This window comes from Cajanus cajan, chromosome 4 (assembly GCF_000230855.2).
Source record: "Cajanus cajan strain Asha chromosome 4, NIPB_CcT2T_4, whole genome shotgun sequence".
In the NCBI taxonomy this organism is placed as follows: Eukaryota; Viridiplantae; Streptophyta; class Magnoliopsida; order Fabales; family Fabaceae; genus Cajanus; species Cajanus cajan.
This window is the reverse complement of record NC_138520.1, coordinates 48,795,191-48,818,784: the sequence shown is the minus strand read 5'-3', so window position 1 is coordinate 48,818,784 and position 23,594 is coordinate 48,795,191. Positions and strand designations below refer to the sequence as shown.

At 36.0% G+C, this 23,594-nt stretch overlaps 2 protein-coding genes across 2 annotated transcripts; one reads left to right on the top strand and one right to left on the bottom strand.

Moving 5' to 3' along the window:
• The first annotated feature begins 6,542 nt into the window (after positions 1 to 6,542).
• LOC109806417 (Calcium-binding EF-hand family protein) lies at positions 6,543 to 11,496 on the top strand. Its single transcript, XM_020368810.3, has 5 exons — positions 6,543 to 6,715; positions 7,248 to 7,458; positions 7,540 to 7,739; positions 7,838 to 8,012; positions 8,135 to 11,496. The coding sequence occupies exons 2-5, from the start codon at positions 7,263 to 7,265 to the stop codon at positions 8,224 to 8,226; spliced, it is 663 nt and encodes a 220-aa protein (XP_020224399.1). The 5' UTR covers positions 6,543 to 6,715; positions 7,248 to 7,262; the 3' UTR covers positions 8,227 to 11,496.
• On the bottom strand, positions 8,490 to 11,221 carry AP4.3A (protein kinase family protein). Its single transcript, XM_020368809.3, has one exon. It carries the CDS (start codon positions 11,219 to 11,221, stop codon positions 8,684 to 8,686), a length of 2,538 nt encoding a protein of 845 aa, XP_020224398.1. The 3' UTR covers positions 8,490 to 8,683.
• Positions 11,497 to 23,594: the final 12,098 nt, after the last annotated feature.

Here is a 23,594-nt window from a genome sequence, read left to right as displayed (position 1 = left end):
CTCGGATCTCTTCCACCAAATCCATCTCAATGTTGAGTGCTTCCCGGTTGGTGTCTTCATCGAACTGTGTTCGCCTTAGCGAAGGTTCCCCCACCTCAACCGGGATCATTGCATCTGTGCCGTAGGTCAGCCGGAAAGGGGTCTCTCTGGTTGAACTCTGTGGGGTGCACCGGTATGCCCATAGGATGTCCGGTAAGTGATCCGGCCAGGATCCCTTAGCTTGTCCAAGTCGTCGTTTTAACTCCTTTAAGATGACTTTGTTTGCCACTTCAGCCTGCCCGTTGGATTGGGGATGTTCGACCGAGGTCATCTTATGTTTGACACCTAACTCGGTCAAAAATTCATTGAAGCGTCGATCGGTGAATTGTAGACCATTATCTGTTATCAAGGCGTATGGGATTCCGAAACGTGTGACGACATTCTTCCAGAAGAACTTTTGGACATTGTTGGCCGTAATAGTAGCCAACGCTTCTGCTTCGATCCACTTAGTGAAGTGATCTACTGCCACTACCAGGAATTTCACTTGTCCCCTACCCGGCGGGAATGGTCCGAGAATGTCCATGCCCCAAACAGAGAATGGCCATGGAGTGGTTATAGGATGGAGCTCCTCTGGAGGTTGATGCGTCAGAGGTCCATGTTGTTGACACTGCCTGCAATGTTGTACAAACTTAGCACAATCGGTTTTCAAGGTGGGCCAGTAGTAACCGGCCCGAATCACTTTTGTTGCGAGAGTCCGGCTTCCCGAATGAGTTCCGCACACTCCTTCATGAATTTCTCGGAGAACATAGCTTGCCTGCTCGGGAGTGAGGCATTTCAACAAGGGGGAGGAAATGCCTCGCTTATACATTTCTCCGGCAATCAACGTATACCGCGCGGCTGTGGTCCTCATTTTCTTCGCTTCTAGGGGGTCTTCGGGCACTTCCCCGGTCCGAAGGTGGTTTACTATGGCATCCATCCAACACGGGCTTCCCTGATCAATCTTCAGGCATTCAGTTTCATTGATGCTCGGGCTAAGTAACTGTTGTTGTATCACGCTACGCAAATGGCTGGTTTTCTTGCTACTAGCGAGTTTAGCTAGTTGGTCAGCCCTAAGGTTGTGTTCCCGGGGAGTGTGCGTGACTCGGACCTCTTCGAAGTTGCTTTTTAGCTTATGGAAAGCATGAAAGTATAATAGCAAAGTCGGATCTTTGATCTGGAAAGTGCCGTTAACTTGCCCGGTTACCACTTGTGAATCGCTAAAGCACTGGAGCTTAGTGATGTCGAGTTCGGCGGCCAACCTTAGTCCCGCGAGAAGGGCCTCGTATTCTGCTTGGTTATTAGAGGCTTTGAATCCAAACTGCAATGATTGTTCTATTATTATTGTCCCCGGTCCTTCCAAAATGATACCGGCGCCGCTGCCGTGTTGGTTGGACGATCCGTCCACGTGTAGTGTCCATGAGTGTGGCTCTGGGGTTACCGGCGAAGTGAATTCGTTGATGAAGTCGGCCATACATTGCGCCTTGATGGGTCCCCTTGGCTCAAAACGAATATCAAATTGCGACAATTCGATGGACCAAGCAACCATCCTTCCGGCCAATTCGGGCTTTCGTAGGACTTTTGCAATGGGGCTATCTGTTCGGACCAGTATCCTGTGACTCTGGAAGTAGTGTCGGAGACGCCTGGCTGTATGCACAAGGGCGAGAACGGTCCTTTCGAGATGTTGATACCTCGTTTCGGCCTCTTGTAAGACCCTGCTGATGAAGTATACCGACCTTTGCTCTGTTTTTTCTTGCACTAATACAGTGCTGATGGCTTTATCTGAGACCGAAAGGTACACTATCATGTCCAGCTGAGGGTCGGGTTTGGCAAGCAACGGTGGAGCAGTTAGTATCGTCTTGAAGTTTTGGAAAGCGGATTCACATTCATCGGTCCACTTAAACTTGGTGGCTTTCTTTAGTAGGGACATAATGGGTCTGGATCGGTCAGCCATGCAGGGCAGGAATCGGGCTAGGGAGGCGATTCGTCCGGCTAAGCGTTGCACTTCCTTTACATTAAGAGGGCTTCTCATATTGATAACGGCCTGACACTTATCCGGGTTGGCTTCTATGCCTCTCTTTGACAACATGAAGCCGAGAAATTTTCCCCCTGCTACTCCGAAGGTGCATTTAGCTGGGTTCAATCGCATGTTGTGCCGCCTTACCTCGTCGAAAATCACTTTCAGATCTCTTAAATGATCAGCGGCGGAGTTGGATTTGATCACCATATCATCCACGTAGACCTCCAAAATGCCCCAATTTGTTGAGAAAAAATTTTGTCCATGAGGCGCTGGTATGTGGCCCCTGCATTCTTCAAGCCGAATGGCATTACCTTGTAACAGAAATTAGCTGAGTCTGTGATGTATGCGGTCTTGGTTTCGTCTGGGGGGTACATCGGTATCTGATTATACCCCGAATATGCATCTAGGAAACTTAATCTCTGATGGCCGGCCGCTCCATCGACCAATGCGTCGATGTGGGGCAGAGGGTAAGCATCTTTTGGGCATGCTTTGTTCAGATCCGTGTAGTCTGTGCACATTCGCCACTTCCCATTGGATTTTTTAACCATCACCACGTTGGCCAACCATGTGGAGTACTTGACCTCCCTTATGAATCCGGCTTGAAGTAATTTGGCAGTCTCTTCTTTTATCGCTCGAGATCTATCTCCCCCCATTTTTCTCTTTTTCTGGGCGATAGGCTTGGCATCTCAGCAAACCGAGAGTCTGTGGCAGTGGAAGCTAGGGTCGATGCCCGGCATATCGGCTGCTGTCCAAGCGAACAAATCTGAATACATCAACAAGACTCGTTTAATGTTTTCCGCGTCGTCATCTGTTAATTGGGAACTTAGGTATGTAACTTGGTCCTCCACCTTCCCGAGCTGGAAAGGGACTGTCGTTTCCGTCGGCTCAACCCTATGTTCGTCTTCTATTCTGGGATCAAGTTCTAAGTCCCCCATTTTGCATTGACCAATATCTCCAATGACATTGACGTCTCGGCGTCGGGTCGTCTTCGGAGTCGGTTGTACCTTTAGACTGGCCAGGTAACATTCGCGGGCTGTCTTTTGATCGGCGTGCAGTGTAATGATCTTGCCTTCTTCAGACGGAAATTTCATTGCTAAGTGAGGGGTAGAGACGATGGCTCTAAGCCTGTTCAGGGAAGGTCGACCTAAGAGGATATTATACGACGTGTTAGCACTTACCACAACGTACCGTATTTTTATCCTTCGTCTCTGCTGGTCGTCTCCGAAATAGGTGTACAGATCTATTGTTCCCCTTGTGTCCACTCGTTCACCGGAGAATCCCACCAAAGGTTCATCGTAAGGCGTCAATTCCTGTTCGGGGATGCCGAGCTGTTCAAAAGTTTTCCAGTATAAGATGTCAGCCGAGCTTCCCTGATCGACAAGAGTTTTTCTTACAATGCAGTTATTAATTTCCACACTGATGACCATGGGGTCATCTTGCACTGGGTCGACGCCTTGAAAATCTTGATCAGTGAATGTGATAGGGGGCATACGAATAGCAGCTGCCCGTCCTATGGTGTTAACCGATTTGATTGCCCTTAGGTGTCTTTTCCGGGCCGAGGAAGAACTCCCTCCTCCGGCGAAGCCTCCCGCAATGGTGTTTATAACTCGCCTGGGTTGGTTTCGGTCTCGCTATTGAGTGTTTCTTTCTTGAGACCTGCTGCGTTCACGGGATCGGTGCCTTGGGGGTGCTCGTTCTCGATTCTCTCTTCGGTCCTCCTCCCTGCCTGTACGATAATTGTTTCTCCTGTTATCTCCTCGAACAAAATTTTGGAGATGTCCGGCTTTAACGAGATCCTCAATACGATCCTGAAGGGCGGAGCACTCTTCAGTAGTGTGTCCTCTATTCCTGTGGAATTGACACGCCTTGGATGTGTCGGCGTGAGGCGGGGTCATGGCTCTTCGGGGAACAGCTAGTACTTCCGTGGCTAACGCCTGTTCCAACACCTTGGCCCTACTCGTGTTAAGCGGCGTGTATTGCATGTACCTTGGACCTCTGTTATTCTTCTCTCGATTGGTGGTGTCTCGGGGACGAGGTCTGGGGAGCTCCTTGTCACTTTCTTTTTTGGCGAGAAACAAGTCGGGTCGGTTTTGACTTCTAAATTCAGCCAATTCCTCCATCTGCATGTATTTCGTGGCTCTTTGTCTCAGGTCGTCAAGGTCTCGGGGTGGTTTTTTACACAAGCTATTGACGAATGGGCCAGGTCGTAATGCTGTGGTTAAGTGATGCATGGCAACGGCTGGGTCCAAATCGCGAATAGATGTGTCATTTTTCCAAACCTCTCCATGAAAGTTCTAAGAGGTTCCTTCTTCTCTTGGCGAATGTTGACCAACGCGATCGAGGTGAGTTGGTGCGGACGGCTCGTAGCGAATTGTATCACAAAGCGGGAAGACAAGGACGTGAAAGAGTCCACAGTCCCGGGTGGAAGCCTGGTAAACCAGTTGAGTGCCGGCCCCTTTAAGGATGTGGGGAAGACTTTGCAAAGAATAGCGTCCTTGTCTGTGTATAAGCCGACCTGGGTGACGAAAACATCCAAATGCTCTTCAGGGTCGGTGGTTCCGTCGTATTTTTCCAAGGTCAGGTTTTTCCAGTTGTCGGGCAAACGAGCCCCGGCAATTTCTGGCGTGAATGGAGTCTTTCCCTGTCTTCGTTGTTGGTCTTGCGTTGTCGCTGGTCCACCTGATGGGCGAGGAACATTGACTTCCTTATACCATCCAGACGATTCACCTTGGTCCCGGGTCGACTGGTTGCGTGTATCGTGCGACGGGTGCCATGTCCGATTATCGCTCCTGAGCTCGGCATTTTCTCTTCTCAGGGCCGATAATTCGTGAGCATCTTTTTCTCGAAGCCTCCTGAGTTCCATCATTTCGGCCTTCAGTTGCTCGATGGCCGATGACGGATTAGGCTGTTGAGATCGGTCCACGTATGACTCTTCCATTCCATCCTCGTTCTGATTAGCTTGTTGCCTAGGATTGTCCCGGGGCATCCCGTAGGGGTATTCTGTGGCAACGTTCTCTTGCTGACTTCTCGTAAGTACCATCTTGCTCCGGGGTCGAAGACCGTTCTAACTTCGGGGTCGAAAACCGTTCTAGCTTCGGCCCCACGGTGGGCGCCAAAATGTTCCTGCGTGAGAACACTTGTCTCCTTACTTCTTTCTTAGCTACCTTCGAGTCTTTCCGAGTCTTCCGTGCCGACCGAATTACTAACTCCGAATGGTGGGGAGGGTACCTACAAAGGCACTCCGACGATCAAGTCAGTGTTCGGTTTAGAGCAATAAATGTGCTAGTGGGAATAGTAACGTACCTCATTTATGTCACACCACCTGTATATTTATAGTGACATATGTGGGCCTGATGGGCCTTCATCCTTGGGAAATGGGTAATACATGATTTAACCTTAATCATGCATGTCTTAATCTAGTATGGTAATTAATGCAAAGTAGGCAGTTGGTTTGCCACGTGTTTATCATAGGCTCTTTCTTCAGGTTCTCGGCCAGAATTGGGGCCGAAGGGGTGTTCGGCCAAGCTTGGGGCCGAAGGGGTATTCGGCCAAGCTTAGGGCCGAAGGGGTGTTCGGCCAAGCTTAGGGCCAAAGGGGTGTTCGGCAAAGCTTGGGGCCGAAGGGGTGTTTTGAATAGTTTCATACCCCTTCTCTGGGTTTTTGGCTACTCACGAGACCGAGGGAGTGTTCGGCCAAGCTTGGGGCCGAAGGGGTGTTCGTCCAAGCGTGGGGCCGAAGGGGTATTGTGTTTCATTCGGCTAAGGCATTCCTTTCGGTCTATTTCCTGCCCTGAGGGGGCAGTTGGTGGTTCCTTGGTTCGGGCCCCCCTCTCGGCCCATTGTCCGACCGAAGGGGTGCCAATTGGTGCGTTTCATTAGTTTGGGCGCCCCTTTCGACCTATTGCATGACCGAAAGGGTGCTTACTAGTACATGCATGGCTAAATTATGCGTTAATTAATGAATGTTAGGTTCAAAGGTATGTGAGATCTTCAACATGGATAAGGCATAAAGCCTTGTTGACTTGGGCTGAGGATGCTTCTATTGGGGCTGAACATTCCCTTTGTAAAATACTTTCATTTTTTTTGGACGTTGCACTGAGACTAGCACAATGGCTTGAAAATATGTGATTTGTCCAGTGGGGCCATGGTTTTCACTTTTCAGAAGCTACTGATCCAGATTTTGTAAGTTGGAATGTTGAACAGATTGACTCCATATTTTACCCTTTATTTTGATTGAAGCTTCTCAACAAAGAACATTCCATTATGTCAACATAGAATTGTACAATGTTGGACATTGTGTCAATAATACTATTCACTAGTCAGCAAAATCGTAAAATGTGCTATCTCTGGCACAAAGAGAATCGAGAATTAACTAATAGTGAATAAGCATTATCTGAAGTTTTTAAAGTCAATGGAACATATTCGTTAATTACTCCTTTGGAATTTGGATACTTGAAGAGAAAGGGACTAAAACTGAAAGCAAACATGGCATCTTCCCTTTGGAATCCACTAAACTCCCTTTTCCACTTTCATCTTTTTCTTTCCCTATAATTTTCAAAACGCTTCTCTTGTCTTTAAAATTTTGCATGTATAGAACTTATTACTTCCTTCTGATCCTTTGGTTGTCCCAAATTTATTTGCTTCTTAAGTTGTTATAAGCCACGAACTTGGAATTCTGAAAGTAAGTTTCTTTTGCTTGTCATGTATTTTCGTTTCTCTTGTTTAATCTACTTCATATCTTGTTGGGCAATGGAGAAAAAAATGGAATTTTTACTTTACCATAACAAAAATCACCAAATTGGTTCGAAAGATTCAAGAACTGAGAATCTCTCTTGAAACTTGTATATTCATATTGATGTTGGTTTTTAAACAAATAATAATAATTCTCTTATGTTGATTTGTTCTGGTCAAGCCAAATGTTGTGTGATCCATGTAGCTCACCTCATCTTATGGGTTTAAGCTTTGTTATTCTTGTTGTTTTGATATTAAATTATTAATCAATATATTAAAGAACTTATTGTTATACAAGTTTTCAAATTGAAATCATTCATTTTGGCCCTTGATCATTACTGAAATTTCCTTATTTTTTTAAGAGTAAAACAATTTATTTTCCGTGGCTGGTAGAAAATTAACACATGATTAAATCCTTTTTTATGTATCCTTGTCCCCTCATTCCAAGGAATTTTAATCTTACCATTTGCTTTCTTCTTAAGTTTTTGTCCAATAAAATGGGAGCAACAATGTGTTGTATTGGTAAGTCAAGCAAGAAAACGTGCTTGGATGAGAAGCTTGGAAAGAAAATAGCTGAAATAAGAAGAAATAAGCTTGGAGAAAGTAGATTGAAATCGATTGATAGTATAGTTATGCTGTTCCCTATGTTCAAGGAGAGGCTGAAAACATTAAGAGGAATGTTTGAACAATATGGTAAGTTTCAAAAATAACCCATGCATGACTCTTAAATTTATTATAGAAAAGTGACACTCTTCAATGTTGTATTTTTCACAGATGAAGATTCTAACGGATCTATAGAACCCAATGAACTAAAAAATTTCTTAGAACATCTGGAACTTCATTTCACAGAGCAAGAGATTGATAATCTTTTTCAGTACTGTGATCTCGATGGAAGCAAGGGTATACAGTTCAATGAGTTTATAGTTCTTCTATGCCTCATTCATCTCCTAGCAGAACCTTCATCCTCTGATAACGTACTCTTCAGAAACTTGATTTTGTACTTTATTGATTTTGAAACTGATATATCTTCCTAAATCGTGCAATCAATATATACTGATTAAATTTTTCTCAGTCATCGAAAGCAGGGTTAGCACAGGTTGGAGAAATTTTCAATACCATAGTTGAGGTCTTCGTGTTTTTTGATCAAAATGGTGATGGGAAAATTAACCAAAAGGACATGGTCAAGACACTGAATGAGACTAATCCAAGGGAAAGATCCCCGGCGCGCATCTCTAAACACCGATTTCGTATTATTTACTTCACTTTAGTGATTCTTCCATAGCATGATCTGTTGTTTCATCTTTCATTTCCCCATCCTCATTTTTATTTGTTACCTTTTTTTACTTCACTTTATGATTTTGTCTTGCAGAAGAAATGGACTGGGACAAGAATGGTCAAGTCACATTCAGAGAGTTCCTCTTTGGTTTTATTAATTGGGTTGGAATTGATGCTGATGAATAGATGCATGAAAAGAAGATATACTGAAGAGAGGAGTAACTGAAGTTGGATTGTGTTGAATGAGTGTGAGCTTGAGTATTCTCATTTTCTTAAGATTGTGTTGGAGAAATTTATACTTTGTTGGTGGAATGAAAACTAGAAAATTTGAAGTAGGAATAGAAATACATAATTTTTGTCATGCTTCAGCAGTAAGATACACTCATACATTAAGTTTCTCTTATACACTTTGCTTGAGGAACTGAAAACTAGATAAATTGAAGAAAGAATAGAAATACATAATTTTTGTCATGTTTCAGAAGAAAGATACACTCATACATCAAGATTCTCGTATATACACAACCTAGTATAGATATTAAGTGGACAAAATAGATCAAACATGAACATAAAATGCAGATAAAGCTTTCTCTATTTTACAAAAATTTCAGTTCTCATTAGGCCACTTCAATACCTTCTAAACTTCTTAGTGTATTCCTAGAGCTTGGATTCTCCTAATCATTGACAAAGAAGAATCATTTATCTGTCTCCATTCTTCCCTGCTCTCCTTGTTATTTTGGACAAGTAATTTGTCATTGCCATCAAGGATGCTTACAATTTGTCTCATGCTTGGTCTTAACTGCGGGTTACAACTAGTACATGCAATTCCTAACCTTATCAATCTCATCAATTCTTGATCATTGTACTCTCCATTGAGTCTTATGTCAGCTAATTCCTTCAATGGCCTTTTCCTCATCTCAAATTCATGAACCTTCTTCACCAAAAGCACCTCTGGCTGTCTGAAATCCACCGCCATCTGTCCACTAACAACTTCAAGCACAACCACACCAAAACTATAGACATCAGCCTCAGTGGTTGCTTCACCAGATTCCACATATTCTGGTGACATGTAGCCAAAAATCCCGCGGACTGATTTTCTGGTGTCAGTGACCACATGATGACCATGCTCATTCCTTGATAAGAATTCGGCTAGAGCAAAAGAGCTGAGTCTTGGATTCATATCTGGTTCAAGAGTGACAGCTGAAGATGTAATGTTTCTGTGGATCACTTGTTCATCCCATTCCTCATGCAGATAGAGAACTGCAGAGGCTAATGATTTCACTATGTTGTACCTGTGGTGCCATTTAAGTACAAAACTCCCAGTTCTACTTCCACTGTTATGATGCAGAAGCTGTTGACTGAGAATTCTTCTTGCGGAGTAATCATAAATAACAAGCATCTCTCCTTGCTCAGTGCACCATCCACGAAGCTGAACAAGATTCCTATGGCGCAGCCGTCCTAGATTCCGGAGTTCATTGGAGAATCTATCACGCAATGCAGGACACGTCTTCATCCCAAGGCGTTTCACCAAAACATGGCATTTGTCATCAAGTATGCCATGGTAAGCTGTTCCAAAGTCTAGCTCAGCCACCCTTCTTGAATCTGAGAAGTTATCTGTAGCAGAAACAATCTCCTTGTATGATACTTCCCTCGGAGTTTCAACCACAGGAAATGGTTGCTTGTGGTGATTCATGCTCTTAGAAGAGATGATTTCACTGTTTTTGTGCTCAGCAGTGACATACACAGTTTCACCATTGGCTGTGACATAGTTTGATGAAGTGTAGTTGGTGATTAGGCTAGCATTATCTGTGGTAGAGCTAGTGCCACTTGAGCTGCCAGGACTGTGACTAGTATCAGATGCTGAAGACAAAGAGATGTATAAAGGGTGGGAGAGAAAAGAAGGGAGTGATGGTAAATTGAAAGAAACATCGGAAAGTGCTTCCACAACCCATTTCATACTTGGCCTAAATTGTGGCTCATGGAGTGTGCATAGGAGGCCTATGTGAATGAAATGCTGCATTTCTGAGAACTTGTATGATCCATCTGGTAACCTAGAATCAACTGCTTCCAGAAGCTTCCCTTCATCAGAAAGCCTTCTGATCCAATCAAGCAAAATGATTTGTTCATCAGGGTATGTGAGATCAATTGCTCTCCTCCCAGACACCACCTCTAGCACAACAATTCCAAAGCTGAATACATCAGATTTGGAGGTAGCATTGCTTGGTTTCTGCAAGCTTTCAGGTGGAAGATACCCAATTGTGCCACCAATTCTTGATGTCTCTCCTAGCCTGAAATGGCCACTTCTAGTTTTTGTTGTTGGTTTTTTCCTATTGTTATACTCATACTCATACTCAAGCTCATGTTCTAGCCACCTTGCCATGCCAAAGTCACCCAACCTAGCATTGTAATGGGAATCAAGCATCACATTGCTGGTCTTAACATCCCTATGAATGATTTGAGTCTCTAGTTGTTCATGCAGATAGTACAATGCAGCAGCCAAACCTTTCACAATTTTCCCTCTTTGTCCCCATTCAAGAGGACCACCCTTGAAATTATCATGCCTGCGAAATAGTACACGGTCAAGGCTTCGGTTTGGCATGTAGTCATAAACAAGATGCAACTGATCCTCATGCACACACCAACCCCTCAGCCTCACAAGGTTCTTGTGGCGAAGATCAGCTACAGCTGTTAACTCTGCTGCAAAACTCTTCTCAAATTGCTTTCCTTTCTCTGCCAAACAGCACTTCACAGCAACCAAAGTTCCATCACTTGGTAAAACGGCTTTGTACACTTTGCCAAACCCTCCACTCCCTAGAACTTGGTCTTCACTGAAACCGTTTGACCCTATGAAAAGCTCTGCGTAGCTGAAAATTCTGGGGTTCTCCCTGCCAATTTTGACAGAAAATTGCACACCATCCATGTCATGAAACAACACACCAGAGTTGTTCTTCCCTTTGTGTTCTCCCTTCTGGCAAATTCTCCACCACCCTGAGTCATATAACTTGGCCAAAGAATCACGAAGCAAAGCAAGAACTTGTCCCCCACAAGCCCTGTGTGGTGGTTTTTTGGCCTCAACATGTTTCTTTGGTGTTTGAAAGGATTCAAGTTGGTCACCCTTTTCAAGTGGCACCACTATTTCACCTGAATTTGGTGGTAAAACAATGCAGAGACGATTGAACTGCATGGCTGTGGTTTTGGTGAATGGTTTAAGAGAAAACAAAGGTACTACTATATTTGAACAGGTGTTGTAGAAGATATTGAAGAGGTGCTTTGGTATTTGATTATGACATTTAATTGTTATTGGGGTGGTGCCATATTTTTCAACGCGTTTAGTTTGAATAAGTTGAATTTTATACAACTATAAACTATTGGCCAAATTTGAACCAACCTCTGATGTGATGTCAATGTGTATTGCAGGCATTTTTTTTTTAATTGGAAATTTTGATTTGTTTCTTGATCTCCTAAAAGTGTATTTAATTATTGCTTTCACACATTGAATTAATGGGAAACAATAAAGTCAGATGTTTCTCGTGACACATCTAGAAAGGAATGAAAAGGATAAGGCAAGAGAAAAAGAAGAACGATATGCCTTTTCGCTTCATTTAAATGGATGTCACCATCTGCCCCAATATGCTATGCATTCTTATCTTTTATTTGTATAAATGTAGATATCACTTAATATCTAACTGAACTTTTTATGAATTCATGACAAACTTTCTATATCATCATTTACTAATGAGCTTATTTTTATTTATACTATTATGTACGAGATTTCTCATATTAATATCGAGTTTAATTTTTATTTTAAAATTATCATTTTTTTTAACATAAATTTTCTATAATTGGTATCATTTTAGGTTAGAAGTCATCAGATGTAATATTGTCTGATTAATGTAACATTATTTTTATTCATCTTTTTGTAAAAAAAATTTAGGTTGTTGGTTGATCATAATGTTTAAAAGTAGGATAAAACATTATCTCAGTATCTAAAAGTGCACGTTTCTAACATTTTAATTATTGAATGTACTAAAACTATAAATAAGTCTTTAAGAATTTTGGTTGTTTTATTTAAATATCTAAAAGTCACTATTTATTATCACTTTATCCTTAAATATATGTTAATATTATTATTTAAATCATATACTCTTTTGAATTTTGAACTAATTTGAGTATAGTAATATTTTATACTTTCAAGAATTCTTTTTGAATTTTTATATTTTCTCGATCTAAAGTATTAGCAAGATGCACTTTTAAGATTCTAAATGACATTTTACACTTAAAAGTAAGTTGAGAATTAGCCAACTTACTAACAATAAGCAATTGACTTGATCAAGCAGATGTGAGAGTGAATCATGGACTCTAATTAACATTTTGTACAAGTTTAATACTGTTTATGTTCTTATATATAAGACTCAAATACTTAATTTACCAAGATTAGAAAAAGTAGTTAGTCTAGTTATTAATAATAAATTTGTTATATTTTTATATATTTTCTTTTCAAAATTACTCCCGTACTATTTTTTCTTTTAATTAATACTACTTCTTTTTTAACTAATTAGAGTGTATGGTTGATATTATTTTTCTCTCATAATTAATATTGTTTACTCTTCTAGAATATTTTAGTCTAAAAATAATTAATACATCAAATATTATGATTTGAATTTTATATAAAATGAAAAATAATTATTTAAAGTTGGATCTTATAAATAGGAACAGAGATAGAATATTAGTAGATTCTTTAAATTTTTTAATTTTTTTTAATTAAATCTTTAAACTAAAAGAAATTGTAATCTTTGTTAAAAGTACGACGACCTAGGTTCAATTCTCATTGTGACCATCTTTGTAATCTTTTTTATCATTAAAAAAAGAAGAAAAAATTGTAATTAAATGTTGATGTTTTAATTTTTTTTATTTAGATTTATAGAGTTAATAAAACCTTCGCAAATTGTTACTTTTGTGATGGATTGAAACAATCACAAATTAACGACAGAAACTTAATTATAAAAAAATGTAAAATATTAAGTATCTAATCGCAAATTTTTAAAATTTCAATTAAAAATTTCCAAAAAGAAAAATTCAAGGACGGATCTTACTTTTGTATATTATGAGAATCTCACTGCAACTATGAAGGCATGGGAGTTATCAACGGTAGGAGATTTGGAGTATTTGCGTAAGCACATTGGAGAGACATTGTCTCCGAATTTTAGGGGATGTCTGAAATAATAGGGGCTTCAGATAAAATAATAATAATAATAATAATAATAATAATAATAATAATAATAATAAATAAATAAATAAATAAATAAATAAATAAATAAATAAACATAGGCAAAGCATATGGAGGGTTAGTGATGTTATGATAGTTTTCTCAATCAACATCGAAATATAGTTATATTTATAGTGAATTATTATTATTATTATTATTAATAGAATTGAGATGCTCTATATTTTTATATTTAATAAAATATTTAAAAATTATTAATATTTGATAAATTAATTAATATTATATTTAATCTTTAAATTTAAAAATCTTGAATGTGAGTCATATCTTTATAAAAATGATTAATTTTTAATATTATTTAATAATTAAAGAGTAATGTGATAATCTTTTATTATATGTTATAGATTACTTTAAATAAACAATTAATTAATTCAGTATTGATTGAACAATGCTATAAAATCAAGTTAATTAAATGACTTAAAAAATCCTTTTCATGCAAAGTGTGTATAATAAGTGACGTGCAAAAGCATATTCATACCAAAAGAAATCTGTTTCTCAGCGCAGATATTGGGCATGGAGACAAAAGTTGTACATTATTAGCAGAATCAATATCTTAAAAAGAGACAAAATTGTGTAACTATTAGGTTGAATTTAGGTGAACTCCACTAATGAGTGAAAAACAATCCCAGAAAGAATGGGCCAATTCACAACGGAACCGCACCAACCAGCGTTAGAAAATGGAAGAAATAGGTGAACTCGAACATGTGACTTTTTTTTTTTTTTTTTTTTTTTTGTCCTGGAGTATCCACCGCCGATAGGCGTGACTAATCTCCTCGCTATGTTGGAGGCACCTCGAAAGGTGTGATAGCTAGTTGACCCCAAGATTTAACGCGGCTGCATGCCTTGGATTCAAACTCCTGACCTTGCTCAAACGTGACTCAACCCCTATCACTGAACCACATGCTTGGAGTTACTCGAAGATGTGACTTGATTTGATGAGAAGAACCATTGTCCATTACATTGCTAACAGCTCAACACAACTATGCATAAAGAAAATGAAACCCATTAAATATAGAGGTTTAAGTCCCAATTATCTGTCACAATTTCGACTCGGCAACGACGAAATCCAAATCAAATCAAGTAGCCTCCTTCACACATATTGCGGTGCTTACTAAAACTATCTTGTATGTTGTCTAAAAGTTTTTAAATTAGTAAAAAGTTTATAACTTAAAAGTTAGGAACTAAAAAATTAGAAGCTTATAAATTAAGTAATTGAATTAAAAGTGTTTGAAAGATAGTTAGTAACGGAGATGTTGGGGTGTCCAACATCGACACACCATTGACACCGTTGATAGGTTGAAAAATATGTCAGACACATTTTTGTGGTGTCTTTTGTTTTTTTATTTTTGATTTTCACACGGTTCAAATACACCTTAAATGCCTCAATATGATTACCTCTCTCTTTTTATGAATCCTTTTAAAAATCAAATCATAATAAGTAAATTTCTTATTTGTCTTTTTTAAATGATTTTTGTGGCTTTGTTAAATATATTAGCAAGTTGTTAGTTAACCCCTTTATCCCATAATAAGTATTGCCTTAAAAGAAAAATAAGTTTCAAAATAAATATCATATTAATTTTTTTATTATAATATTAATTGGGAACTGCTATGGTACCCATGATAATTGAAAAGTTTTGGTACTTCAAATTATGTGAACAAATAAATTTTAAAAATAAATTTAAAATAACATAAATTTTAGATAAAAAATTTGTAGAAGATGAATCAATCAAAAAGACTAATTCAAAAAGAATAATCAAAAGGTTAATTTTCATAATAAATTTTATTTATATGTGATAAAATTAAAAAATTAAAAATAAAAAATATAATAATATTATAAAAATGTTAAAATAAGAAAAAAAATAATAAATAATATAATTGAAAAATTAATTTATATTATAAATTAAAAAAATTAATACTAAAAAAAATTAAAACATATTAACAAAATATTAATATTAATATTAAATTATTTAATTATAATAGATACTACATTAAAATAAAATTTAAAAAATATAAAATAATTTAAAGATATAGAAAATTTTATAAAGATAAATTATTAAAAATAATAAATTAAAATAAAAATAAAACAAATAATTATAATAAAAAAATATAAAATATATTTGACTGTTCCGGTACCCATGGGGTACCGTAGAGTTTTCCATATTAATTACCTCTTTTTGAGTTATGCGCTTAATAGTGTTATTTAAAAAGTAGTTGTCATGTCTAGTGTTAGTTTTATAGTTGGTGCTTCATTGATAAATTAGTTGATGAATGTAAAATAAGGCTAAAAACTTATTTTGGTCCCTTATAATCTTTTTTTGTTTCAATTTAGTCTCTCATTAATTTTTGGTCTCAATTTGGTCTCAAACTAATTAATTGGTTTCAATTTAGTCCCAAATTAATTAATTGGTTTCAATGTGGGACTTTTCGTCCAAATTGCTTTAACGGTGTTAACTTTTGGCCACGTGGACGCCACGTAGATGCATACGTGGATGCCACGTGGATGAGAATTTTTTTGAAAACACCTGGACCCAGAACGGCCCGTTCTGAACCCGGAACGACCCGTTCTGAGTGCATTTTTGGTGTATTAATTTTGCAACTGGAACGGCCCGTTCCAGGTGCAAAATTAACACACTGAAAATGTAACCAGAACGGCCCGTTCCGGTTTTTTTTTATATATATAAAATATTAATAATTTTATAAAATATATATTATTAATTATATTTTAATTATGTTATTATATCTAATAAAATAAATATATTAATATTTTTTTATATTTTATTTTATTATGTTTATCTTATTAATTTTTATCATTTTATTCTTTTAATCTTAAATAAGTTGCAAAAAATTATAAAGTGATATTTAAATATTTCTTCAAACAAAAAGAGAAAAGGAAAAAATTATTACTCTATTTATAAGACAATTATATTTTATAAAAATAAGTAATTTTAAAATTTTTACTATAAAAAAATATTTTTCAAAATTATTATATTTTTTAATAAAATTAATCAAGAATATTTGTTTAATTGCATTTTTTATCTCTCAAGTATTACAATTGTGCAGTTTTGTGATCTCTCAAGATTTTAATTGCATAATTTTAGTCCTTAAAAAATTATAATTGCGTGATTTTGGTCCTTCAATTTTTATATTTATATTTTTGTAAAAGTATATTAATATATATTAAGTTATATTTATCAAATTATTAGTTTATTTATAAATATAGTAAAAATATTATTGATATTAATTTATCAGTAATATTAAAATACTAATAATATATAAATTTTATTTATTTAGTAATAATAAATATATATCATTTGATACATTAAAAAAATAATAATATACGTTAATTTAAATAAACAAACAATTATATAGTTTTAAAATATTATATATATATATATATTAAAATTTTAAAATTATTAAATTTTTAATGAGAAAGACTAAAATTGCACAATTATGATATTTGAGAGATTAAAATTGTTCAATTAAAAATTGTGAGACTAAAATTACACTATAATCTTTTAAGGACTGAAATTATTCAATTAAAACCTTAGAGATCAAAATTGCATAATTATAATATCAAAAACACAATTAAGTAAAGAATATTTTATTCACAATTTTGGAACGGGCCGTTCTGAATCCAGAACGGGCCGTTCTGAATCCAGAACGGGCCGTTCTGCAAGCAGAACGGGCCGTGCTGTTTTCAGAACGACCCGTTCTGCTTCACTGGTGGTGTTTTAATTTTGCAACCAGAACGGCCCGTTCCGGTTTCAGAACGGGCCGTTTCGATCTAGGTGTTTTCAAAAAAAATTCTCATCCACGTGGATGCAACGTATGCATCTACGTGGCATCCACGTGGCCAAAAGTTAACTTCGTTTAAATAATTTGGACGGAAGTCCCACATTGAAACTAATTAATTAATTTGGGACTAAATTGAAACCAATTAATTAGTTTGGGACCAAATTGAGACAAAAAATTAATGAGGGACTAAATTGAAACAAAAAAAGATTATAAGGGACCAAAATAGGTTTTTAGCCGTAAAATAATGTAAAATAGTTTTATTATGAGATTGTAGAATGATAGAACATGCAAAATTATTTTTAAATTAAAAGGGTTAAAAAAATTTAAAATAAATAAATGAGGATAAAAAAAGGAGTACGAGCTTATTTAGATACAAGTTAGAAGTGCTTTGTTTAGAGTTTCTTTATTGAAATAAAGAGTTATTTTCAATAATTAAAAAAACTCACAATTACACTTCTAGACTTGTATCCAAATAGGTTCTATGTAATTTATTGAAAATGAATTATAAACTCCTAAAATAAACTTGTATGAAGTCACCTACTGTTACGTTTAAAATACACCTAAGGTATACACTTAAGGTTTTTTTAGGAAGAGGAATTTTATAAATTCAAAGAATTTGAAATCCTTAAAATTTGAATTACTTTGATTTCAACTTACATCATTTTTTAAATGTCTTGTTTGGATAAGTCAATTCAAATTTTAAAATTTCATATTCTTAATTTGGATAGGACAATTTAATTTTCACCATGGGTAAAATTGAATTTAAATATATATATATATATATATATATATATATATATATATATTGAAATTTTAAGATTTAATTTTATAAAACTAAATATTTGTCAATTTCTAAATATTTAATATTTTATAAAATCAATATTAGATAATATTAAATAATTTTAATTATTCAATAATTAATTTTTTTTTGTTGATATTTTTATGCCGACTTTAAAAGAGAGAAGAGAGAGGTAAGGGAAAAAAAGAAAAGAAAATTTCCAAATTCATAATTTTTTGGGAGAATTTAAAATTTAAAATTTTAGAGAATTTCACAAATGCTTAAATTTTGAATTCTTTATAAATTCTCCATCCAAACAAAATATTTTACACTAAAGCATTTAAAGTTCTTCAAAAATTTGAATTACTCCATTAAAATATTTAATCCAAACACTCTCATAAGGTAAATGTACCTTACCGCAGTAATAATAATGTACAAAGTCCAAATAGTGAACCCAAAGGATTAGGTTGAAGCAATTACCAACTTAATCGTGGCTTTTAGCAATTTAAAGAGGACAAAATTTGATCAAGATTGTTGAATCCTGCCATAAATGGATGTTTTACTAATGAAAAATCCTTAATTCCACGTTTTTATCACAGAAGAGTGCTCATAAAGATTACTAATAATTCTACTTAAGTGTTTCAGATTTAAATTTCTTTGTACTTAAGAAATTCTACAAGTGTTTCAACTCAAAAGATAGCCAACCAATTTGAAGCTAATATGAAGCACCTTGTTCATAGTTATCCTATGTGTGCACAAGTATGATGTTTCAAGGAGATTCAAGTTGGACATCTTTTCTTAGGGAAGATACCTTGAAAGGTCCTATGCATTAGTCTCCCTTGTACAACCTCCCAAGCAACAAGTCTTAGTTCAAACTCAGTTTCTCAAAAGACTGGTATTAAAGACCTTATTCAAAAGGTTACTTGAAAGCACACTCAGAAGAAAGCTTGAGAAGCAAACTTCTTCTGAATGATATGCTGACAACACTAGAATAAAAATATAAAATGATGTTAGGACTACTTAAAAGTTAAGTCAACTCAAACAAACCTATTTGGAGTCTATAAAAGGAAGACCAAGGGAACTATTTGAAGCAAGTAAGATAAAAGAGAGCCATCAAAGTACAAGCTTTCATAGTTGTAATCCTTGCTTCATACTCTGTGTGCAAAGATCTCCACTTCTACATTTTGTAAATAGTCTTGTAATAAAAAAAAAGGTGAGAAACTTCCTTACTGGAAGCTCCTAATTAAGGAGAAATTGTTGTAATCTTAGTAGTTGTTAGGATACAAAAATATGAATTTGTAAAAGACTTGTCCTACCCAAATCTGGTGTTCAGAGGTGTAGAAAGGTGAGAAAAGTCTCAACCAGTTGGTTAGGTGAACTTATAGCAGGTGGCTATGAAGGTTGTGATCTCAATAGGTTGTTGAGAAAGGAAACTTAGCAGCTGGCTAAATGTGGAATATGAATACCAGGTGACTGTGTTGCATGTTGTAAATCCAGCAAGTAGTTGATGGTGTAATCAAAATTGTTGTTACTGATATAGTGAAAAATCTCACAATGTGTGTGGGAACTGGATGTAGCCCAAGGTTGGTTGAACTAGTCTAAATCTCTGTTTGCAATCTCGCTTATCCTATCTCATTTACTTACTTAAGTTGTTTATTATTAATTATATATGTGTTGCATATTCAATCGTTGTGTTAAAATCTATTAAAGGATTTTATAAAGATAGAACCAAGTTTATAGAATTAGAAGTATCAACTTCTGAAAAACTATTTTATAGGAAATCATTTGGAAGCAAACTTTGGTAAAACTAAGGTATGAAAAACCTACATAAGCACTTGCTTCTAAGTATTTGAATTTTATGAAGACTACACAACAATTCAACCATCTTATTGTTGGTTAACATTTACTTCAGAGAGAATATTAATTTAAAATTTATAAATTAAATACTAAGAAAATTGTTATTGAAATTTAGAGATAAAATCCCTAGAGTTGTAATTTATTGTTCCCGATTCCTCCAAGATAAAGCTCATAAATTATAAAACAATGTCACCAATTTGACTTATAAAATTCTTAACAACCCTATGGTTTCAAGAAACTAGCATTCTTTAACTTAAGAAAAACCCAAATGGATTATAAGAGTTCTATTATAAAAACAAAGCATATGTGTGTACAAGTGAATTAATAGATGAATTCAATTGAAAATTAAGAAAATACTTTAATCATGCCAATTCTCAAAATTCAATTACTTTAGGCTTCTGTTAATTAAAAAGGTTTGATCATGCACTTCTAATTAATTGAGATGAGAAATAATATACTAAAATAATTCAACAATTAACAAATGTAACTCATGAATTCATCATTGGGGATTCACAAAGAACAATTATATCACAACCCTATAATAGAGGAACTAGGTAGACATACTGCTAGAACCCATTAAGGAAAAGAAAAGAATTAATTGTGATAGGAAGAATCATTCTCTGAGGGTTTGGCCTTGAATCTTTCATAGAACTTCAATAATAAATATAAGAGAGAAAAATATAAAAGAAAAATAGAGCTAAGAACTGGATAAAACTGGATAAAAAAGATGTGCTCTAGATATTCCTATTTATAGTAAAAAATACAAAGGTTGACTTTTAAGCACGACTGTGTATTAGGGAAGAACGATCGTGCTCATGACATACTTCAGTGTAAGACACTAGGTTCATGGGTGTGCTTCTTCAGTGAGTTGGGTGTGCTTAGTGAAGTTAGATGAAAACACATAGAAGGGGGGGGGGGGGGAAGGGTTGAATATGTGTGAGTCTGAACAAAGGAATTTTAAAAACATTTTCACGAGGAAGCTCTTTTTCGTCTAGTAAAAATATTATTTTGAATGCTTAACAGAAACTGTGCAGGATTGGTTTAACAAAATATTTTTGCGTCTAAAAGTTTATCATCTGCACAGTGAAAATGCTTCTTAAACGAAAATCGTTCTTTAAGATAATAAATTAGACAAGTGTGATTTTCGTCTGAAGATAGTTGTAATGAACGATAAGCATTGGACGAAGTTTTTAGTATGATAAATCAACTAAACGGAATTGCGTCTGAAACATAGAGAAATAGTTCAAGTAATTTTATACTGGTTCGCTCAAACTGAGCTACGTCTAGTCTCCTTCAATTGAAGGGTTCCACTAGATATTCAATGAAGTACAAGTATTATTTGTTCAGCCTCTTCAGGCTCGTAGTGAGTATTCTCGACCACTCCTTGTCCTGAGTATTCTCAACCACTCCTAGTTGGCTAATAACACTAGTATTCTTTGTTCAGCCTCTTCAGGCTCTAAGTGAGTATTCTCGACCACTCCTAGTCGCGAGTATTCTCAACCACTCCTGGTTGGATAACTTCACTCACTAGCTCTAGTATTCTTTGTTTAGCCTTTTCAGGCTCTCAGTGAGTATTCTCGACCACTCCTGGTCCCAAGTATTATCAACCACTCCTGGTTGGCTATTAGTACTAGTATTCTTTGTTCAGCCTTTTCAGGCTCTCAATGAGGATTGTCAACCACTCCTGGCCCATTAACTTCACTCATTAGCACTAGTATTCTTTATTCAACCACTTCTAGCTCGTAGTGAGTATTCTTTGGCAAGCCTCTCCAGGCTTTTACGAGTATTCTTTCCCTAGCCTCTTCAAGCTTTACAAATGATAGATATATGATTTGGTTTGAGTGTTTGGTTTACTCTCATAGAGAGGATACAAATATTTCTACACTCACTAAGGTACATGTCCCTAAGTTACACTTAGAACTCCTTAGTCTACAAAGATAAATACAAAAATTGTACATTTGATTGTATATGCTCTGTCTCTGATTACTTCATGGGCTTGATATCATTATTTTTCAATGCCAAAGCCAACCTTTCCAGGTTTGAAGTTATGACATATATATAGTCTTGTAAAATTTGCCCGTTGCAAATGTCCGTTGAAGCAAGATGTAGTCGTTCATGACTAGTTTGATCTTCTCATTTAATGCACAAGATCTTGCATTAAATGTTACTTCCTGTTTATAGACATTGCGTGCAGTCTTCTACGTTTGTTAGCTATTGTGTCTGACTTTAACTGAGACCTAGGAACTTTTTGTCCTTTTCCGGTCATCATAGGTGTAGAGCGTTGTCCTTATCTGAAAAAGTAATGTACTTTTTCTGACACATGCATACTTTCACTTTTGGCTTGCTTTTCTTCTTCTTCTTCTCTTCCTTTAATCACGCGATCATGTTGAGAGCTTTCGTATGATCGTAGATGATGCCTGAGTTGTCCCTTAAGACTTGATTCTTCAAATACTTGTATGGAAATCTTTGTCTATGTTTGATAGTCCATGTGCATCTCAAGGTTTGATCTTCGTATAAGCATTAGTCCTTAATGCTTTGACTTTCTATAGTCTGGTCAACATTGTAGATGGACAGACTTGATTTCCATCTGGAATGTTTTTTAGTCTGTGTTATCCTTCATTTGATGTGTTGTTGACTTTCTTTTGATCTTTGACCAGCCTTCGTTTGACGTTTGATTTATCATCGTCAGGCGCACATTTCATATTCCATTTATCATTCAGCTTTATTTACTCTTCGTGTAATCCTTATGCTAAGATTTGTCTTGACTTATCTTCATCTGATGCTTGAAGCTTTTGTCTGTGGTCTATATCGTTTGAAGCTTGATCATTTTTCTTTTTGTGTTGGGCTTGGATTTGTTTGACCTTTCCATATGATGCTTGAAGTTTTTACCCTTTATCTTGGTTCTAAAGTAGGAAGTGGCACATGCACATGCTCTATTTTTTGTCTTGCTTGTACTTATATTTTTCTGAAACACTAACACACTTGTTAGAGATAACAACATGTATTATATTTGTCTCATTCAAATCCTTGCTGGGAATTATTTCGTTTGACTTAACAATCTCTCCCTTTTTGATGATGACAAATATAATTGATCAAATTGTTTCAGATAAAACTAAATTAGAGCAATTTATAGTTCATAGCAAGTTCAAGTTCGCATATTATTAACATACTACAACTCTTCCCCTTAGTATATGTTCTCCCCCTTACTAGATTGTCTCTTAGTCGTTTTGATTCAGATAACATATTTGATTAATTCTTTTCTATTTCTCCCTCTTTGTAATCATCAAACAGAAATAGATGAATTTCAAAGAGAAATCTGATACCAAGATAAATATTATGACAAGCGAGATACCAAGCAGGACCATACATAGCAAAATCATAACATTGATCAGAGCATAGATGTCAACACAATGATCAGAGCATTCCATATATCAAAATAATGACTTTGAATGAAACATGTATATTGTATTGAATAGAATAAGAAATACAACGAGAAATATCTATACAATCAAATAAATAAGGAATACATTAAATAATTCTCCCTCTAACTCGGTTATCCCTACATATTATTCTATCTTCCCCAAGGTGATTATCAAGATGGAGGTGGATCCTTGGAGAGTTGAGAAGCCATCAAGTCGAACAAGCGGTCCAACTTGTTGTCTAGATCTGCTTTGAACTTGTTGAATGTCTCAATAGAGACATATTGTTGTGCAGGTTCAGATGCATCTGGAAGTTCCTCAAGAGGGGCAGACGCTAAAATTGGCTCAGCAGAGACAGGCTCATACGATTCAAACTGTGGGATTTCAAAAGGAACATACCAAGGCATAGGCATGCCTGGTTTCCATG